Raw genomic sequence first — 23139 nt, forward strand, 5'->3', positions numbered from 1 at the left:
CGTGTTGGATGTACGATCGTTCCGAGGCGCAAACATTGATTCGGACCACTAATTTGTTGCAGCAAAGGTACGCACCCGCTTAAACGTAGCAAACAAAGTACGAACAGACACAACACGAAAGTTAGACATCGGTAAGCTGCAATCACAATAGATAGCCACAGCATATTCCACTCAACTAGCCCAATTGCTTAATCAAAGCACTCCCGATAACATATCAGCGCAATGGCAAAGCATTGCCCACTCCATGCAAACAACCGCAAAATCCATACTTGGATACCAGAGACCTCCACCAAGGAATCCATGGTATGATCAGGAGTGTCGTGCTGCCACCAAAGAGAAAAATGCGGCATTTAGGGCTACTTTACAATCCGTAGCAACGCGTAGCGCACGAGAGATATACAGGGAGAAAAGGAGAGAGGAGTAACGTCTTTTCCGCAGGAAAAAGAGAGAGATGGAAAAGCGGGAGTGTGAAAAAATCGAGATGTACAGGAGCCAGAATGAAGTCCGAAAATTCTACCAAAGAGTCAAGCATCAAACTGATGGCTTTGGTACAGGCACATCCTCCTGTAGAGACCAGCAAGGTAATTTGGTAACTGATACAGATAGTGTACTCAGGATATGGAAAGAACATTTTTCAAATCTGTTGGTATCCAATAGCAGCGAAGACGACGAAGATACCACAGTCCCAATCCCAGAAGATGGTATTGAATGTATACCGCCCAGCCAAGATGAGGTAAAGACAGCAATAAATCTGCTGAAGAATAATAAGGCAGCAGGGGCCGATGGCTTACCAGCCGAGCTGTTCAAAACCGGAGGCGACACGCTGATAAGGTGTATTCATCAGCTAGTTAGCACCATCTGGCAGGAAGAACGAGTACCCGACGATTGGAACCTGAGTATCCTGTGCACCGTCCACAAGACGGGAGATAAGACTGTATGCTCTAACTATAGGGGCATAAGTCTACTCCCTATTGCCTACAAGATCGTGTCAGGGATATTGTGCGAACGACTAAAGCCTATGGTCAACGAGATAATTGGACCATACCAATGCGGCTTTAGACCTGGCAAGTCCATCATTGACCAGATATTTACCCTGCGGCAAATCCTGGAGAAGACCCAAGAGATGCAGATCGACACCTACCACCTTTTTGTCGATTATAAAGCAGCATTCGACAGTGCCCTCCGATCAAAGGTATTCCATGCAATGTCTGAATTTGGTATCCCCGAAAAGTTCATCCGGCTTTGTAAGATGACTTTAACTGATACTAGGTCCTCAGTTAAAATTGGAAAGAACCTCTCCGAACAGTTCAGTACCAAAAAAGGATTCAGACAAGGAGACAGCCTTTCGTGTGACCTATTCAACATTTTGCTGGAAAAGGTAATACGAGATGCACATGTCAAAAGAAATGGCACAATGTTACTTGCTTATGCTGATGACATAGACATCATGGGATGATCAGTAAAGGAAGTAAATGATACCTTTAGGAAGGTCGAAGCAGAATCTGCGAAAGTGGGTCTGACAGTAAACGGCGAAAAGACCAAATTGATGGTATCCACGCGCAAAGCGACCATATAGCGCGGACCAAATGTGGAAGTTGGTACCTATAATTTTTAGGTAGTTAAAGACTTCGTCTACCTTGGCACTGCCATAAACACAACAAACAACATCAGTTGTGAAATAAGAAGAAGAATTGTATTGGCCAACAGAGCAATTAAAAACAAAGCCACATCTGGTCAAACAAAAATAACACTATAAAAACGCTGATAGTACCCGTGCTAATGTATGGCTCCGAAGCATGGGACTTGTGGAAGCAGATAAGGCAATGCTTGGTGTGCTTAAGAGCAAAATTCTTCGAAAGATCTACGAGACGATTTGCGTTGACGGTGAATATCGACGTCGTACGAACCGCGAGCTGTATCTGCTATATAACGACATCAGTATAGATAAACGTATCGAGATGCAGCGATTGCGTTGGCTAGGCCATATCATAAGAATGAGCGATGATGAACCCGCTAAAAGACGTATGAATACATGCCACATGGCGGTGCACTAAAGCTGCCGAACTATCGATAGTCTGACTGTAGTTTTGATTGCTGCCGAAAACCAAAGTTTACGTGGGCCACCAAAACATGTTTATTGGGTAATTTGTAACGAATTATATACAAAATAATTGTTTTGGAATCCACTATAAACAAAGCCTTACGATAGCGATCGAAACGATAGTCAAACTATCGAAAGTTTGCCAACTCTACGGTGCACGCAGAATTGGCAGGCCTAAGCTTCGATGGAGCATACAAGTGGATGAAGAAATGAAAAGGCGCGGTATTCCAGAAAGCGAAGCGAAAAACAGAGAGAAATGGAGATCTTTTCTTAGTTCGGTCTATGGAACAAATGTTCTATAATGGGTCAGCTAAGTAAGTAAGTAATACTTCTTTGGGGCCTAAAGACCCGACCACGCCTGTTTTGTTAAATGTTATATCTCCAATACTACTGAATCTATTTCCATAAAATTTGCAGCAAAAGCTCAATGTTTGTCGTTGTTATGTATATTTTATGAATTTCGGAGGAGGTGGGGTACCACCCACGCCTTTCTTTTAAACGCCATATGTATAAGCCAAACTTACGATTATATCGATTTCAGCATAAATTTTGGGAGGCAATGGGGTTGTGTGTACCCTAGGTACATATTTGGAGCCAAAATACCGGACCATGCCCACTTGTTTAAATACACTCCGGTTCATCTGAATAGAATCAACCAATATATGCCTACCAACACAGTTATATCTGACGATAGGAGAGGAGTTGTAAAATATATTTCGGTGGGCACGTAGAGTATATAGTAGCCGATATTTTCAATACCTAACATGTTTCTCATATGCGTTATAACGGTACTTTTTACTTGCTTTATGAAAAAATGTCAAAATATTAGCATATTTTGGTTGTTCACCAGTATAGAACCATCCCAAAATTTACACAAATCCTTTGTCAGATGTGGTAAACTTTTACAAAGAACTATTTATAATTATAAATAAAGGACGTGAGTGTTGCCTGCCAACAAATATTGTGGAAAAAATTGTATTAGGGTCTTGGAATTTGATGAAAATCGATGCTTAGAGTTCCAAAAAAATATTCTTATGAAGAAATCGGTAGAAAAAATTTATGAAGTCAAAATTTTTTACTGAATTATGTTCAAAAACTTCAAGACTACAATAAAATTACATAAAAGTCACATTTGATAGGTTTATAAGTCCGAAACAGTGGAAATATGGTAAAGATAAATCAAATTTCTACCTATCCAATCCAAAAATTTATATTCTATCTCAAGAAAGTGAATGCAAATCGATGGGTTCCACCCAGTTTCGTTGGCTGTGGACATCTACGGGTCAAGAAAATAAAGAAAATCCCACCGCCGAACGCCACGTCACCCAAAAAAACCCTAAAAATGTTAACATGAATCGCATTTTATTTAAAAAGCCCTCCGGCGATTTTTTTTTGTTTCTTGATTTTTCTCATCTATAAACATTGTAGTTTCGGAATCCGCAAAAACTTCCCAGGTATAGGCACCTTCCATTTAAAGTTGGTTCAAGGGCACCGTGTTTTATAATTAGATCGCTTTAGGATAAAGACAGGGGACATGGACGATAATAAATCCTAAACAGCATCAATAGGCCAAAAAATCCGACAAAATCCGTAAGAGAATAGAAAGGTTACGGACAAACATTTTGGTAAGTTTAAAATGCTCCTCGGTTTGACAATGGACCGAAGAAATGAGGTAGAAAATACCCATTTCTGAATTGTCAGGCATAAAGTCTATAAAAAGTTGTCATTAAAACTCATTACGACGGGTCAGCAGCGCGGACCTGGATATGCTAGTAAATAAAACAAATTAATCTTAAAAACAAATTAATGTTAAAACATGTACTGAAAGATAGAACTGGCAAACTATCGATGTTCCCAACATTAGATATTTTCGATATTTCATTTCAAAAAATCGATTGTTATAAATATTATCGTCAATTTACCATCAGCATTAATTAATTTATTATTGTCTTATTAGCTCGAGTAATTCTATTAAATAATTAAAATAAATAATTTCAAACTGGAAATTACAATATTTTCCATAATATATATTTGTTTGCGTATTTGTTTCATATGTATGTATATTAAAATTAAACATAAAAATATATATTTATTTAAATAAAATTTTCATTTGTCAATTTTTTTGTTTGTTTTCTTTTACAAAACTTAAAGATAAGAAGCGTTAAAGCAGTGCAAAACAAAGGTTACCTGGTGGTGATCGGCTGTTATTAATAAGTAAAACCCACAGCGTGCCAAAAAGCGACTTAAGGATGTTACGTTAGAGAGGGGAGGGTGGGAATATATTTAAAGCGTTCTTAAAATAAGGCGGGACTTGTTAAATTAAATGAATATATAGTTAACAGTACATTTGTAATGTTTTTATTTATTATTTTTTATTTCATAAAAAGCACATCGATTTATTAGTCATTACAATTTAATTAAATATTTTTTTCATCGGATTTTGTTTATTTATATGGAAAGCACTTGGTTTTAATTCACTTTTATTGGATTTTTCTAGACTAGGAAAATTGTAAGTATTATTAAAATAAAGACAAATTTGTAAAAGCATAAGAGAAACGAAAAGACTTTTTAAGAAGCTTAGGGAGAATTTGAAATGAAAAAATACACAAAATAAAATAATAGATTATTGTTTGTTGAATCTGTGAAATGCCAAACCTAATTTGTCAATAAATCATTATTTTCATTGAAATTGTATAAGGTTGTTGGAATATGTCAATGGAAAAGTATGAGAAAGTGCGATAGGCGAAATGGACTGACGATGTGGTAATCTACGCCAATATGCCTATTTAATGTTTTCGTTCTCAAACCCAGAAATATTGGAAACAAATTTTCTACACAGGAAAAACTAAACCACCAAATAAAACAATTAAAAACGTAAATTTCGGCCGGACCGAACTTCTTATACCCTCCACCAAGAAATGTTCTGAATTTATATAGAATAACTAATTTTAATTGTCCGCAATTATAGGTGGACCTAATACCTAATTAAAGCTAATTTGGTAAAAATCTTGAAAATACCTGTAATCGGGCGGTGCCGTTATATGGGGGCTATACTTCAACAAAGGATTTTGCCTACAATAAAAACTAAACAAAAACGGAAATCGGTTGTTCCGTTTTGTAGTGCCATAACAAAACGTGGGGCTATTTTGACAACCTGAGAACATCAAATGGCAGAATTAGTGGTCTATACCAAAATATGGACCCATGTTGACAATTTATGGTAGAGTATTTGACAACCTCATATGTCAAATTACAGCAAGTTCGGTTAAACATTTTAGCTAAACTCCTCGAAATACCGAAAACCGGGAGGTACCGTTATATGGGAACTTTATCAAACCATGGACCTTTGTTGACAATGTTTCGTGGAGAAGTTTTGTGACCACTGGGAACCTCTAGGCAAAATGCTCAAAATACCGAAAGTCGGGAGGCTATACCAAAATCTAATTATAATTAACAATGACTTATTATAAGATTCGCAGAAATGTTACGATATGTCACGTTTGGACCAAGACAGTTGTCCTGTACACCAGCCGCTACGTATTGTGATCGTAAGTAGGTAGGGTAGGGCCATATAAATCCAGTACAGCCGTAATCAACGCGATTCTAGGCCATAAACTACACTTTCCGAAATTTTGTGTAGGAGGTGGAGTGGACGGACATAGTCCATGTTCGAACCTGAGTATGTCTGCTAGCAATATTATTATGTGCAAAATATGTCGCATTATCCCACCGAAGTGTGTAACATTTGTTTTATATACTTCATTGAAAATAAACCACATTCCTGCAGAAGTTTTTCAGTGTAGGAGCATGTTCTGATATAGCCACCATAGAATGTACACCCGATTTTCTGCGTTTTGAAGGTTTTAGCCAGATTATTCAACCAAAATGGCTATATTGGTATTTAGTCTCCCTTCGCTAAACGCTACCATGATACTGTTTGCCTCATTATCCAACCGAAATAGGTAGTATTTGGTGTCCATAGAAGGGTACGTACCAATTGTCGGTATTATGGCCTCACTAATCAACCGAAATGGCTGAATTTTGGGGTTTAGTCAAATATCGTTCCGCGTTTTCACATAGCCCACATAGAATTGTAACCGCGATTTTCCGTATTTTATCCACAGTATTCAACAGAAATGACTGAAAATTGGTATTTAAACAAAATGATTGAAATTTGACATTTTGTCTTCGCTAGGCGTACAAAACATTATAACAGGTAAGAAACATCCTTACAAGAAATTAGACAGTACGAGGTATAGGTCCAGTTGCTATAGCCACATAAAAGGGTGGTCGTAATCTTTTTTGAAGATTTTAGCCACATTTTATACCGAAGTGGTTGTTAGTTGGAATTTTAGGTTCCCATAAGGCTTACTCCAAAAACTATCTATACATATTCATTTTTGACTTATATTGCCATGATCCTGTATCAGCCAATAATGAATTCTAACCATTCACATCCGATATGGCTGATGAGCTAAATTAAAGACCACTTTTTCGATACAAACTCCTTAGGTCATGTTAGCTCTATTAAAAATGCAATTAATAACAATCTTTTATAAATAATTACCTTCGTCCTAATAAGACAGCGACTCTTTTATTGGATCATTTTAAAGTACAGGCAGAATAGAAAATTTTGCAACAAATTCGGGTCTTTTTGACAAAAAGTATCTGAGATATAAGCGTTAGAAAGGAAAAGTTCATTGTGATTTGTATGCAAAGCGATGCCCACTGTAGCTCGAAAACGTATGATTCGATCTTGTACTTAAGCGATAAACTTTTTTAAAAAAATAGTTTTTTTGACGAATTTGTGGCAATAGAACTACCCATTAGTATTTATTTAAGCTTGTTTTTCTGTGCGCCCGAGTGTCTTTTTCCATAGGCAGGTCAAGTTCGAAGACGGGCTATACGACCTATATAACGGTACCACCCGATTTAAGGTATTTTGAGGATTTAAGCTACACTTTTTGGCTGAACTAGCTGAAATTTGACATTTGATGTTCCCGATTTAAGGTATTTTAGCTAAATTTTCGCCCAAAATCGCTCCTATATGGTACTTGTAGTTTCAAGAGGTCAAAAAACGTCTGCACCAAAAATGAAATGGGATATTTGAGGTTCCCAATGAACAAAAAAACTTCTCCACTAAAAATTACTTTCAAGTTTTGGTATAGTCCTCAAATAACGGCACCTGCCGATGTAAGGTATTTTGGAGATATTAGCTAATTATACCCTCAGCATTTATGATAACGAGGTTATATACACTTTCATACGGGAAAAATGTGCCTGATCGGAATAATTGTTTTAGACCTCCAGTATGTTTGGAGGAAATGTGTTTCAGAAAATTTGGAGTCGATTTAGCAATGTCCGTCCGTCTGTCTGGCTGGCTGGTGCGCACGATAACTCCCGAACGGATGAACCGATTCGGTCCAAAATTTGGCTTTTGTAATATTTTGTACAATTTAGTTTAAGTTCGAAGATGGGTTATATCGGTCCACTCCTTCCGGTACCTTCGCCACAAAAGTTCGAAAATGTTCGGAAAATTTGTGCGCACGATAACTCTTGAAGGGAGTAACCGATTCGGTCCATACTTTGCACATCGTGAAATGTCTGCGAAACTTAGATGAGGATCCAATATGCGCTTAATCGGTCCACGCCTTCAGGTACCTCCCACACAAAATTTCGGAATAGTTTAGTTTATGACCTGTTCTCGAATCGTTTTGATTTTTGTTGTAACAACTTGTATTCACGGGGGGCCGACGGCGGTACAAGTTTCATCAGGTGCAAAACCATACTTCCTGAGAAAATAGCCTGAAAGGTTCAAAAACCCCTATCTATGACACCGTGTGTAGTGGTTAGAGCGTAAGATAACTCTCGAACGGATCTGCCGATTCGATCCTAAACTCTCGAACGGACGAACCGATTCAGTCTAAAATTTGGCCTTCGTAATATTTTGTCCAAACCTAGTTTAAGTTCTAAGATAAGCCATATCGGTTCACTGCTTCAGGTACCTCCCCCCCCCCCCCACAAAAGTTCAGAAATGTTCGAAGAAAATTGTGAGCACGATAACTTTTGAAGGGAAGGACCGATTTGGTCCATACTTTACGCATCCTTATATATCTGCCAAATATAGATCAGGTTTGAATATGGACTATATTTCTCCATTGAACTTTAATCCTAATCCACATTTTTGTCGGCACGTTCAAATATCCAAAAAGTGCCACAAAATTCTGAAAAGACCCTAAATACATTCGATCTGTCCGTAGATGAAAGTTCCAATTCACATAGGCAAAGCCGACTGATACTTTTTTTACTTGTTTTTTTTTTTTACTTAACTAGCTGTAATTTGACATTTGAGTTACTCAGCGGTCCCGAAACTTCTCCACCAAAAATCGTCCGCATAGGTCCATATTTTCGTATACACCCTATAGAACGGTACCCTACAATTTTCGGTATTTTGATGATTTTAGCTTGATTTTTTAACTAGCTGTGTCCTGAAACTCCTCCACCAAAAACCGTCTACATACATAGTTCCATGTTTTGGTATATCCCCCATACACAGGTACCAACAGATTGAAACAATTTTTACATACATTTTTTACCTAATTTATGCATTTGGGGTATCAGTGGTCGAACAGTTTTTGCGCCTAACAGGAAACTAATAATTCCATTTTAGTTCAGAATATTTTATGGTAGACAATTGGAATCGACCGAAGGTTAAGATGTACTATTTCAGATAAAAACCAGTAGGAAAAGACCAAAGTCGGGCGGGGCCGACTATGTAATACCCTACACCAGTCGAAATTCGTCGGTTTAGGTTCATGTTTCGATATAGCCCCCAATGTTCGTACCTTTCGATTTTCGTAATTCTAAAGGTTGTGACGTCAATATCCCACCGAAGGACTGAAATTTGTTATTTAGTCTTCCTTTATGTTATAAAATATTCCAGAAGAGAATTACATTAAAGTAAATTTTTTGAACTCATTAAACTCCAAATGGCAAATTGGAGCCAAATTTGGGGAAAATCGTTAAAATACCTAAAATCGGGAGGTACCGTTATATGGGGGCTACAAAAAAACATGGACCTATCTTAACAATTTTAAATGGCGAAATTTCGTGGCCACTGGGAACCACATATGTAAAATTTCAGCTAGTTCAAGCAAAAAATATGGCTAAGATCCCTAAAATACCTTAAATCGGGAGGTATCGTTATATGGGGACTATACCGAACCGTGGACCTATCTTGACAATTTTTAGTGGAGCAATTTCGCGGCCATTGGGAACCTCAAATGTAAAATTTCAGCTGGTTTGGGCAACAAATGCGGCTAAGATCCTTTAAATACCTTAAATCGGGAGGTACCGTTATATGGGGGCTATACCAAAACTTGGACCGATATAGCCCATCTTCAAACTTGATCTTCCGACGGCTAAAAAAATGGTATTCCCCCAATTTTCAGCGAAATCGGTCAACAAATGCGACCTGTATGTTGCGAACGGACGGGCGGACATGGATAAATCGACTCAGAAAGTGATTCTATGTATATCCCTAGAAGGAACTATGGGTCTATCTCGCTTCCTTTTGTATGTTACATACAAATGCACTAACACATAATACCCCTTACCACATAGTGGTGTAGGGTATAATAAACTATTCTAAATGGAGTTGTAGATTTCTTGCAAAAAACATGATCAATGGGTTTTTTTCGTGTTCAATAAGTGGCCATATTAAGGGGTTATGGCCACTTATTGTGCATTCTGCTGCCTTTTCCTTCTTAAGAACGTACAGAAAATGATCAAAATAGAGTGATAAGCATTGACGTGGAGGAAGATTTAATACATTCATAAACAAATGGATAACAGGATGGAGGGTAAAAATATCACCTGGTCGAACTTACCGCCGTCCTTACTTGTTTTAACATGAAAACAGGTAAAACTAATATTAAGTTTGACGTTGATTATACTCTCCTCAGTGAGAAAATTTTAAAGATTTCAAAATATGTCAGAAACACATGCTCTTGTGTAAAAGCTTCTGAATATGACACCCAATATTTTTTGGAATATCATTACAGGACTGTTTATTTTATTTTTCGAATGAAAAAACTTGAAAGAATATAAAAGTTAATTATGATGTATTAAGAAATCGATAAAGGTTGAGCATTCACGCTAATTCGATTTTCATTGCCAAGCTTAGTCTCTTAATTACAACAACATCGGTATAAAGTATAAGTATCGAAGCATTGACATTCCAAAGCCGATATGTCTGATGAACTGCGTAACTAACAGCGAAACCGGTCACATAAATTGGTGGTTTTGTGGGTTCGAATCTACGGCTTTCTTTTGGACATGCAAAAAAAACTTCGATCATTAAGTTCAAGCCCAAGCCATTCCACAGCCGATATGTCTGATGAGCTGCGTAACTAACTGCAAAACCGGTCACATAAATTGTTGGTTTTGTGGTTCGAATCTATTACATTCTTTTGCATTTGCACAAAAAAAAATGTCGATCATTAAGTTCCACCCCAAGCCATTCCACAGCCAATGTGTCTGATGAGCTGCTTAACTAACCACGAAACCGGTCACATAAATTGGTGGTTTTATGGGTTCGAATCTATGGCTTTCTTTTGCACTTGCAAAAAATTGTCGATCATTAAGTTCCACCCCAAGCCATTCCACAGCCAATGTGTCTGATGAGCTGCTTAACTAACCGCGAAACCGGTCACATAAATTGGTGGTTTTGTGGGTTCGAATCAAGGGCTTTCCTTTTGCACTTTGCAAAAAAAATTCGATCATTAAGCTCAACTTCAACGAAAAAATAATAAAAATAGCTTCAAATTTGTTTCTAAGAATGTGGAAGATAAAATGGACGAAAGATGTACCCTTGCATAGATGTTTTCGCATATGAAACTAATGTTGCCCTGATCAATATTTCGTGGGATTCAAAAGGGGGTGATACACCCAGAAAAGAGATATTGTAAGGGTAATCATATTCTAAGAACAAAATAGTGTATTTTAAAAATATGAAAATACATGTTGTTGGTGCAACAATATATTTTGTGTTATTATGTTGCCTGGCACAAAATATATGGTTGAAACAACAATATATTTTTTAGATTTTTTTAGGGCAATCATATTCTAAGAACAAAATACTGTATTTCAAAAATATGAAAATACATGTTGTTGGTGCAACAATATATTTTGTGTTATTATGTTGCCTGCCACAAAGTCTATGGTTAAAACAACAATACATATTTTTCTTTTTTTTATTTTTATTTACATTAACTAGTAGTAAATACAAAGTTAATAAGAAGGTAGCATTGGCTACTAACGCCATCAGCTATATATTTTTAGATTTTTAAAATACACTATTTTATTCTTGGTTTTTTTGGTTTTGTATGGTTTTTTATTCAAACTCTCATGATTGGGATCGTTGACTTCATATAAAATTGTTGGCTTCTTATAAATAAAAAAAATCAAGTCTCTTCTACCATAAGGGCGATTTGTAGAACGACGATCAAAACTTGGATGGTATATTTCACCTGCTTTATTTTTTAAAATCAAAAAAATATATAGGAGCCTATTGTGGTTATCAACCCATTCATTTAATATTTTGCGATAACATTTGTGATTCAATTTTTGGATTTCATAAATTACTTTAGAAAACGTTGTCTATCGGCAACTTCAAAATAGTTTGTAGATCAAGTGCTGGGATTTTTCTTTATCTTATTCCAACGACCAACAATTTCAATAAAAATAAAATTTAAAAATTATATTGGCTGTTCTTTTCATTAAACAAAAATATATGTATTAATAAAGTTAACAAAAAAACATTATCGTAAAAAAGTTTTTCTCCATTTTATTTGAGAAATTTTGGGGATTTTTGGATGATAGAGGATTGTTTGTTTTTAGAAATATTTTCGGGGAGTAACAGAGAATATGAGTCAAATCGTATACTATACCTTTGACCTGCAATAGGGCGTTGTATTTTATCTCAGCTGCTGGGTTTTTTGCCACACATGTATATTCACCGGAATGTGAAGCAGATAGCGAAGGTATGCTTAACAACGACGAATACTGATCTAACATGGTAACATTTGCGCCCAATAGATCGGGCAATGGTTCACCATCCTTAAGCCATGTTAATTTCAAAGGTGGATCGCCGCTTGATACACCACAAACGGTGCGGGTGCGCATACCTTCCGCTAGACCGTCTTGAAAAACGAATGGTTCTATGATAGGTGGTACTGCAACAAGACCGAAAAAAAGAAACGAAAACAAAATATACAACTGATCCATGGAAAAACACAAACAATAAAAACTGTTCTCATAATTTAAGATGTCTCTCGAGGGCATTGTGGACGATTTTTGTAGTTCCATGTTATTCGTAGGTTTCACTGACGGTCTTCGATGATGCTGATGGGTGATGTCGCCGCTGATATGAATGTTGAATGCAATATCTATACACGAAGTTACGTTTCAATGCTGTGGAACATAAAATGTTTTTTATGATTAAATCTATATAAAAATACATAATTTGTTGTTGTTTTAATTAACTGCAGCGCTTTCAAAAACTCGTTATGGAATAACGTCTATTTTTGTGTTTTTTATAATTTATTTTTTCATGTCTGTTTTGTATTTTTCCACAAAAAAAGCTTTTGTTTCTGGCCTGAATAAATACATAAATAAATCTTCGCAGTGGTTTTTTCTTTTCGATTCATTCAATAAAATATGTACGTATGTGAAAAAATAGTGTATTTACACATGTAGGTATGTATGTAAAAGGATATATACGTTGTGGTGATTTTTTTCGATTACCATTTTAATGAATACACAACACATATCTTTAACAAACAGAAGTACAAAAACAATTTAATAAAATTTATATATAAAAACATTTATGAAAAAATGAATTCAACTACATAAATGAATTTATTGTATATAGAGTGTTATATAAATGTGTATATAGTATAGAAACAAATATAGTGAAAAGATTTAATAAAATCGACATATGATAAACTCATTTGCTTGTATATAAAATTATGTGTTTGCGTATAGATATTTTTGTTGTTGTTATATTGCTAATATTTTATATGTAAATGTTTTCAAAAAAAGTTAATTTACATTTAGTTATAGATAGATAAGTAAATATTTTTGTGCATTCAATTAAATTTTTTTTTTATTAAAAAAAGTTACATATTAAAAAGAGAACATTCATATGAATACAAAATCTTCAACTCTCTCTCTAGTGTACAGTAAAAAGTTGAAAAAAGTTAACAAAATTCAAAAAAAAAATATTTGAAAATTTTGAAATTGAGATAAATATATTTAAAATAATTTTTGTTTTGTCTATGTTTGAGACAACATTTTAACATCACATACGTCAGCATGAAATCAATTATTAAAACATCTTAATAGAACAAATCAATAATAAAAATTACACTCCCTAGGGCGGTAGGCCTATTATGTAACTGTTTTAAAATTTCGACAACATTGTCGACACTTTAAATTGTTTGCACTGAGTATTTCGATTTTCCTCGCCAAAATCCTAATTTAGTTGTCGTCAACAATTGTTAATTTCTATATGAGATTCGATTGCCATTATATTAAAACCAAGGAAACCAAAAAAAAAAATAGGTCAAAGTATTTGAAACTCGGAGTGGCGCGATCTAAATGCGAACATGGTTATCAATTTTGGAAAATATGTCATTTTTGCAAATTTCTGGAGAAAGAAGTGTATTTTTCACTCAAACTATAGGGGTAGGGTTGTTGCCTATAAGAAGCGGTTTTAATAAATTACCATAGCGTCCACACGAAGTGAGCTACTTTATTTTTCCTGGATGAGAGTGCCTTCTTTCAGCCCATATAAACATTTCTACCCGTCCCGCACCCGTGGGTGCCACCGTGGTGCAATGGTATGCACGCCCGCCTTGCACGCAGAAGGTCGGCGGTTCGATTCCCCGGCCAAGCAACATCAAACATTTTTCAACGGTGGCAAAATACCCCTCAGTAATGTTGGCGACATTTCCTGAGTATTTCAGCCTTGAAAAACTTCTCCACAAGTGGTGTCTTAAGACACGCCGTTCGGACTCGGCGATAAACAGTAGGTCCCATATCATTGAGCTAAATATGAATCGGGGTGCACTCATTGATATGAGAGAAGTCTCCCTTGTCCCGTATGGGATGTTGTGGAACAATGTTTTTTTGTTACCCGTCCAGCCCCGTTCCGTCCGTTTAACACTTTTTTTAATTTATTGAAATTACTTGGGTAAAAATATGTGTTTATACCGTACACCACTATGTGGGGAGGGTATTATAAGATAGGTTTGGCCAAAATGTTTGTAACCATCGAAATAATCGTCGGAAACCTTTACTTATACCCAGCAAAAAAAAAAATCCTCCTATCTCTGTCTAATTTTCATATACGGTCAGATCGAATGTAATAATGGTCTATCCATTATTTGTTGGCCTTGTTTTGGACATTTGATGTTGCCGACGAATATATGGATTGCGATTAAAGTTCAAAAGTATTGCAGAGGAGGTACTTAAAGGAATAGACCGACATAGTCCATTATGGAAGTGTATCTTATTTTGGGAGTCATATCTTTTCGATAGATATCACGTCCAGTAGTCATTTCAGTGGGTCATTGTATAACTTATGAACCAGTATGCAAGGAAGCATGGACTTGTCCACGGAAAACATAATACCACTGTAAGCAGGACAACAAGGAACAGCATCGGTATACACTTGTAAACGATCTTCGAACAGACTGTTAAACTTTTTAAGAGATTCAAAGTTTTGACCAAATTTGTTCAAGAGAAATCGTGCATACCATTTAAGTGAAATTTTTTAAATATTCGGGGGAAGTACCTGAAGTTGTGGACCGGTATTACCTATCTTCGAACTGAAAGTATGACAAAACATGAGGAAGGCCAAATTTTTGACCAAATCGGTTAGTTCGAGAGTTATCGTTCTCTCCAGCCACTACATATGGTACCATAGGGTTTTTTTTGCACGTTTCGGACTGTTTTCTCAAGAAGTGTGGACTTGCCCCTGAAAAAGCTTTTGCCGTCGTAATTGAGTCATCGAATGCAAGTTGCATCAACAAAAATCAAAGTGATTCGAGAGCAGGTGTTAAAGTGAATTTATCCAAAATTTTGTGTGGGAGGTACCCAAAGGAGTGGACGAATATAGTCTATCATCGAACCTGATCTATATCTGGTAAATATATTTGGATGTGTAAAGTATGGACCAAATCGGTCACTCCCATCAAGAGTTATCGAGCGCACAAATTTTCCGAACATTTCCGAACTTTTGTGGGGGAGGTACCGGAAGGAGTGGGGCGATATAACCCATCTTAGAACTTGAACTAAGTTTGGACAAACTGTTGTGAATGACAAATTTTGGACAGAATCGGTTGATCCGTTCGAGAGTTATCGTGCGCTCCAGCCAGACGGACGGACATGGCTCCAAATTGTCTAAAACACATTTCGTCCAAAAATACGTGGGGTCTAAAACCGTGATTTCGATGAGGCAAATTTTTCCCGTATGAAAGTTAGCATAAATATTGAGGGTATAAAACTAATTCTTGCAATTTTTTTGGTTTTGAACTTTTTGTAAGAGCAATTCAACAATAAAAGATAAAATCGTTGCTTAAACTTTGTGGTTTTCAATTTTTGTATATTTTCTCTAACACGTTTGTGTAATGAAATATTTTGAATACCATAACAATTGCAAATTCTTTATTATGTTTAAAATTTGCATAAAACTATACCAGTGTTCGTGATAAAATTTCTGTTAGTTAAAATTATTTTCAACTGGTCTCTTCCTACAAATTTACTTCACTTTGAATAAGAGATATAGCCGTTAGATAATAAGCCGTAGCACTATCTCAGCTAAAATGTGTATTGAACAAATACGATTTTTTCTGCCGATTATTCTTTGAACAAAAGCAGAAGAAACGCAATTCTATTTTGTGCAAAATAGGGCGCTATGGGACAAAGAAGTTCTCCCGATAGATGCATATTTCTAGAAAATTTTCTATTTCCATCTTCGATTGAATTGGTATCAGTCGGTTTAGCTGGCAGGGATATATCCTTAACCTGTGTGAATTGAATGGACAGATCGAATACCGGCTACATCATCAAAATACTTTTTGCAAAAAACTATGTAAGAGAATTTTCAGAAATGTGTCGCCCTTTTTGAACTCCTTCCAGTATTATTGGTATGATTAAGAGCTGTTGGACTATAATGTCAGGAAAGATAGTCTTGCCAACGAAAAACATAATATCGGTGCAAACAGTACCACAAGGAGTATCTTCAGTAAAATTATCAAAGGATCCTCGAACAGAGCTTAAACAGCACTTTAACAAAAATGTTGAACCTTTGTGAGGGAGTCACTCTAAAAAGCGTATCGATACGGCCCATTTTCGAGCTTAAACTATGTTTGGACAATGTATTACTAAATCCAAAATTTGAAACAAATCGGTTACTCCGTTTAAAAACATATCGAGCGTACAATTTTAACGAAAATGTTTGAAACTTTGTGGGGAAGGTACCGAAAGGAGTGGACCGATAAGCATTAGCAAACCCAGAATATCATTTCATTAACACATCCACTATTGGATTTCAGATATTCTTTGTGACAAGATTTACTATTAGGCAACAACATTTATTTTTTCCAGGATTGGGCACCAACAAGTCTTTGGGGTAATAACTACGATTGGTTTCTTTATGAAAATAACAACGATTGAATTTCTGCAACAATTTACAAGCAGTTGCTTAGAGATGCCTACAAGCTAGCCAGTTTGTCACACATTTCAACTTGAATTAAATTGAAAGCGGAGGAAACAACTCAGTTGCCATTGTATTTAATGAAGACATTTCAAAATTTTTGTTGATGTAAAAAAGTTCTTATTACACTGTGCAACATTCTTAAGCTAATCTTGTGCAAACAATTTAAACTGAGGATTTTTTGAAAGTACAGACCCAAATAGGGATTTGTTGTGTCAGATCCAGCATGGATTTTATGGCCCCATCTAAACATGGTTAAATATTGACTTTTTAAAGCAATTCGGGGCTACATCTCTGACACCAACAAAAATCTTCTTCTGACCACTGAAGCAAATTTTTAGCTGTTTATCGATACAGAGTCGGCGAAAAAGGGAACTGATGAAGTTGTTTCGCCCGCAACTAATCAATTTCATATCCACTTTAAAATATTTTGTTGTTATTCAAACAATTGAATTACAACAAAATATGGACTTAAGCTGAAATAAACACAAAAATGTAAAATTCCGCAGTCCAACAATAAAAAACGCCAACAACAATAATAGGCATCAGCACGGCCTTGTTGACTAATGCGTAATGCAAAAACAACTTTCTTGCTGTTTTACCCCCGCTTATTGAAGCAACATTCCTATGTTCGTATTCTTTGCGAAGCAAAGGCTACATAAAAACAGTGGTGGATATAAAATTCTTTAGTTCGACTCAAATTGTAGGGTAAACAGCTTTAGGGCCATACAGCAAATTTCTCATTTTGTTCAATTTGCTAGATGGCTTTATTGACCTGTTTATCGATACAGAGTCGGCGAAAAAGGGAACTGATGAAGTTGTTTGGTGACAACTGAAACTATAGTATTCCCTACCCTTCGCCCGCAACTAATCAATTTCATATCCACTTTAAAATATTTTGTTGTTATTCAAACAATTGAATTACAACAAAATATGGACTTAAGCTGAAATAAACTCAAAGATGTAAAAACAATAACAAAATATTGTATTGTATTGATTGTAGTATTTCCCTTATTTACTTACTTACCTCGGACATGCTGAATGTGTCCTTTTGTTAGAGTAGTACCTCACTGTGTGATGCATTGTGTTTTTCATTTATGATATACGCGTTTAATTTTAATTTTTTAGTAATTAATAGTACTTTAAGTTTTTTTCTCTTCATTATGTTACTATTGTATTTATTTTGGACGTTTGTCCTTTTGTTGGAGTAGTGAGTCACTGGTTTAAGCATTTTGTATTTCATTAATTGGCCTGTTGGCTTTGTTATACATGTTAAATTGAATAAATAAATAAATAAATAAATAAATATTAAAGAAATGAAGAACTCGAAAAACTACATTTATTATATCAAATTTTATAATATACACGGTGCGCCTTAATAAATTTTAAATGAAAGGTGCTTACACCTGGGAAGTTTTTACGGATTGTGAAACTACAATGTTCATAGATGAAAAAAATCAAAAAAAAAGAAATCGCCGGAGGGATTTTCAAATAAATCGCGGTCAAAGTTCAACTTGTTAGGCCTTTATTATGTTTTCACGATTTTGTCTTGGAAACCGCAATCCCTATCAAAATGGGATTAGAGCTGATGTTGTAGCGGGGAATATTCTCTACAAAATTGACCTTAATATCATTTTCGTAGGTTTTTCCATTTTTGAGATATAGAAATTCAAATTGGGACAATGCAATGACTGTAACGTCTCCTTATAAAACAATAACAGGAAGGGGGCACCTTAACTAACTTTAAATGGAAACCGCTTACTCCTGGAAAGTTTTTGCGGATTCTGATACAGCAATGTTTCTAAAAAAAAACAAAAAAATCGCTGGAGGGATTATGAAATTAATCGCGGTCACAGTTCACATTTTTAGGTCTATTTTAGGTTTTAAGGATTTTGCTTGGAAACCGCAAGTCCTATCGAATTGGAGCTGAAGAAAATGTTGTAGCTGTGAAAATTCTCTAGAGGATTCGCCTTTATGATTTGTTCCCATGTTGACCCATTTTTGAGCTAATGAAGCTCAGGTTATATTTTTAGATTTTTTATTAGGGTTTCGCGATTTTGCTTGAATACGGCAAGTCTTATCGATATGGAACCTGAGAAAAACTGATACCTGTAAAAATTCTCTACATGACTGGCTTGTGTAATTTTTTCTAGGTTGTACCAATTTTTAGATATTTAAGTTTAAGTTGGGAAATTGAAGTCATGACATTGTTTTATAAGGAGACCGTACAGTCAGTGCATTGTCCCAAAAATGGTAAAACTTACGAAAATAACATTAAGGACAATCTTGTGGAGAATTTTCACTGCTACAACATATACTCTAATCCTACTTCGATAGGGCTTGCGGTTTCCGACCAAAATCGTGAAAACATAATAAAGCCCGCGATTTATTCGAAAATCCCTCCGACGATTTTTTTCGTTTGTAGTTTCAGAATACGCAAAAACTTCTCAGGTGTAAGTACCTTTAATTTAAAATTATTTAAGGCGCACCGTGTATATCTAAAAATTCCATAATTTGTATACATTTCGCACCATATCTCCAAAACTGTTAAATATTTCTTAATATTTTCTTTTGGAAAAATATTCGCTGGAATGTAATACGCAAACAACTCTTCAAAACATGCCGTTTTTTTAAATGTATCTATCACTTTGTTTCTAATATATTTTTAAACGACAATTTAATAAATATGTGAATAATGTGGTGAAATCCGGAATACGAGAATAAACTGTTGGTGTGAACAATGTTTGAAATATGTGTTGTAAAAGATATGATACAAAATACTCCTGCAACAATATGCAAAAAAGCCCCTCTGTGGGGCCCCATCTACCTCCAAAATTTCGTGACTATCCGATCAAAATTTCAACCTGTAGCGTGTTTACAAAAAATGGAAAAATTGGATATATTATTGACTTTTGCGATATCTCGGTTATTTGCCCACTTACGCCAACATGCTTTGCATCCATATAAAGGGGATCTTTTCTTCTTGCATTGACGGGCTTTCCCTTTGGAATACTCCTTCAAAAAGCGGAGATGTTTGCATAAGAAACAACGTTGACTTTTCTCTATATAAGCTTTTTGCTTATTCCGATTCCTGAATACTATTCGACCATCACCAAACTTAATAGGCTTCGTCCTCTGAGGGGCCCGCATCAACTCCTAAAAAATTCGTGAACATCCGATCTAAATTGCGACCTGTAGCCTGATTACAAAAAAAAAAAAAAACGGAAAATGGGATGTATCACCGACTATTACGATATCTCTATTGTTTGACCACCTACGACAACCTACTTTACATCGTTGTAAAGGTGATAATTTCTACTTTCCTTGCCAGGAACTGCTTTTGATATACCCCTTATAGATGCGGAGATATGCGCTTTGAAATAAAACGTTGACGTTTTCGCCAAATAAGTTTTTTGCCCATTCCGACCCCTGAATATTATCCGACCATCACCAAAATCAATAGGCTTCTTCCCCTCCGAGACCTTCATCAACACCCAAAATTTGGTGACGATCCGATCAAAATTGCGACGGACGGACACACATCCATATCGACTCAGCTCGTCGAGACATTCATTTTGGTATATATAAGTATGGGTCTACGGCCATTATTTCGATGCGTTACCAACTTTTTGGCCAAAAACAACTTATAATACCCTCCCCACATAGTGGTGTAGTGTATAATTAGGGTTTTTGTGGTCTCAATAAGTACTTTCAAAAAATTCATACTAGAAGTTGTTTGCATTTTCAGTGTTGCATAGTGTTATTTTATATCATATATAATTTTTTTCATATAACATATCGCTCATTTACTCAAAGAGTGGCATAACTCAAAAAATGCGTTTTCTGAGTTAGCAATTTCTTTTTTTTTACGACTTCTATTTTACCTTGTGTCAAATTTTCATGTCGATATCTCTAAAACTCAACGAATTACAATTCAACAAAAAGGTTTTTTAAGTTTATGAAGCACTAAAACACTTTAAATCGTGCTTGATCTTGCACAGAAAATTAGCATTGATTTCTGGCTAGCTGTTTACAAAATATGGTCCAAGTAGTTATTTTAGTTTTTGAGTAATAATCTTTTTAAATTGGGCAAATTGGGCAAATTTCAATTGCCAACTTAAAACCCGTTTTTCTCGAAACTGGGTTTTTTGAGATGTGTCACTCTTTGAGTAAATGAGCGATATACATATATTAAAAGTGGTTTGTGCGTGAACTTTTGCCATATTTAAATGGAATAAAAGTTATTTTATTTATTTTTAAAAGATCTTTGATTCGTGCTGCAGGAAACAAGTTTTGAGAAAAAATGTCAAAAAGTCATAACCCTATATATAATTTTGGGTCATATAACATATATATGTACTAAAAGTGGTTTGTGCGTAAACTTTTGCCATATTTAAATGGAATAAAAGTTATTTTATTTATTTTAAAAATATCTTTGATTTGTGCTGCAGGAAACAAGTTTTGAGAAAAAAGGTCAAAAAGTCATAACCCTAATGCACATAATCCTTGTACGCCACCAGTCTTGAATAAAATATGCTTATTAATGTTTTATATATTGGAAAATAATGTTTCCCTGAATTTTTCCCTTTCCTTAAAGAAGCTCAATATCAAGTATTTTTCCCAGGCCAAATATTTTTAGAGAATAAAAAGAAGAAAGAATGTTTATGAACTAACATTACCCATTTAATCGGCTTTTAATTTGTTGCAAAATATCGTGGGTATACGACCCTTCGGTTATATTTATTTCAATTTCAAAACTCATTATCATATTTATAACACTTATAATTAAAAATTTATGTGTATGGAAAATTATTTACATAAAAATATATGCACACACAAACATATGTATTTGTGTGTATGCATATATTTAAATATTATACGGTGTAACAAAAAAATTAATTAAAAAACATTACATACAAAGTGAATACTGGTTATTGGGTTCAGTCTATATAATAGTGATAGAACAAAAAAAAAAAACAAAAGTACTATGTAGAAGAAAACAATGCCATTTTTTGTTTTGTTTGTTTGACAGAATCATTTGTTTACCGTTAACCAATAACGACTGGGAGTTTTCCACCTCTGCTGCTGAATTGCGTACCACACACGAATAATTGCCCGTATGGTCGGAACCTAGATTTTCAATGACCAGAATGCTGTTGTATTGATCCACTTGCTTGACGGACATATGTTGGGTGGCGTCGATTGGTCGATTGTCTTTGCGCCATGACATGGTCAGCGGCAAATCACCCTTGACAACGGAACAGGTCAGTGATGCTCGGTCGCCCATGTTTAATTGCAATTGTGATGATTGAAAAGGACTCAATTTCGGCGGTACTGTGAATTGAAGGTATTGTACGGTATGTTTTTTGGTTATAAATGAAGTGAAGCAGTAAAGCGTAACAACAAAAAAAAAACGAAATCAAAAAATGCATGATTGAACTGTATATCGGCAAATGCAAATGACATTTTTCATTTGTTTATGCAAATTTAGAAGCAAAATAAAATCAATTAAAAATGAGTATTTCATTAAATTGCAAATGAAAACAGCGCTGTGGAATAATAGTATTTTCCGAGGTAAATTCTTCTTGTGGTGACCTTTTTTCGGCCCTTTTACGTCATTGTATATATCCAAAGAGGCGTTGGCTCACTGTTTACAACTAAATATTATTTATTATGAATTTCAAGTTATTGTACTTTAATTTCCAATACTTATGTATGAAGGGAAAATGTATGTTGTATGATGTTGCATATACTAACCAATTACTGTTACTTCACCACTGCGCCTAGCACTGTGCCCTTGTTTGTTGCGTGCCCAGCATGTATAGACGCCTGAATCGGTGTTTTTCTGTACAGGCGTTATCGTCAATGATCCGTCCGGTTGCACACGTTGCCGTATATCATCAGGCAATTCACGGCCACCACGTTCCCAGTGAATTTCCTCAATGGGATAACCAGCCACAGGACATTTAAGATTTAAAGTTTCTCCTGAAACTGCAGTTACTTTAGGAATAATTCGTATGTAGGGAAGACCTGCAAAGAGCACGGAAATTATTTTTCATTTAATTTTTTTAATACATATGAATGTGCATATCATATCTGTTCATAATAAAAGACAGAGATGTAGAGTCTTATTCAGTGCTTGCAGGACACTGCAGTTTTTGAAAAATATTTTACTTAAGAATTACTGCCGTTATTATGTGTTTATATACAAATGTTAAAAAAAGTATATTTTGCGGTCTTAAAAAATTTCGAACCA

At 35.3% G+C, this 23139-nt stretch overlaps 1 protein-coding gene across 1 annotated transcript in view; it reads right to left on the reverse strand.

Moving 5' to 3' along the window:
* The window catches only part of LOC141388198 (cell adhesion molecule Dscam2-like), a 145230-nt gene that overhangs the window by 99440 nt on the left and 22651 nt on the right, over positions 1 to 23139 (reverse strand). Inside the window, exons 4-5 of the mRNA XM_073958222.1 lie at positions 22641 to 22913; positions 21930 to 22217 (exon numbers count right to left, since the gene is read on the reverse strand). Coding sequence (XP_073814323.1) covers positions 21930 to 22217; positions 22641 to 22913 — 561 coding nt within the window. The remainder of the gene's footprint in view (positions 1 to 21929; positions 22218 to 22640; positions 22914 to 23139) is intronic.

The sequence above is a fragment of the Musca autumnalis genome, unplaced genomic scaffold, assembly GCF_047663935.1.
Source record: "Musca autumnalis isolate F117 unplaced genomic scaffold, ASM4766393v1 scaffold_71, whole genome shotgun sequence".
In the NCBI taxonomy this organism is placed as follows: Eukaryota; Metazoa; Arthropoda; class Insecta; order Diptera; family Muscidae; genus Musca; species Musca autumnalis.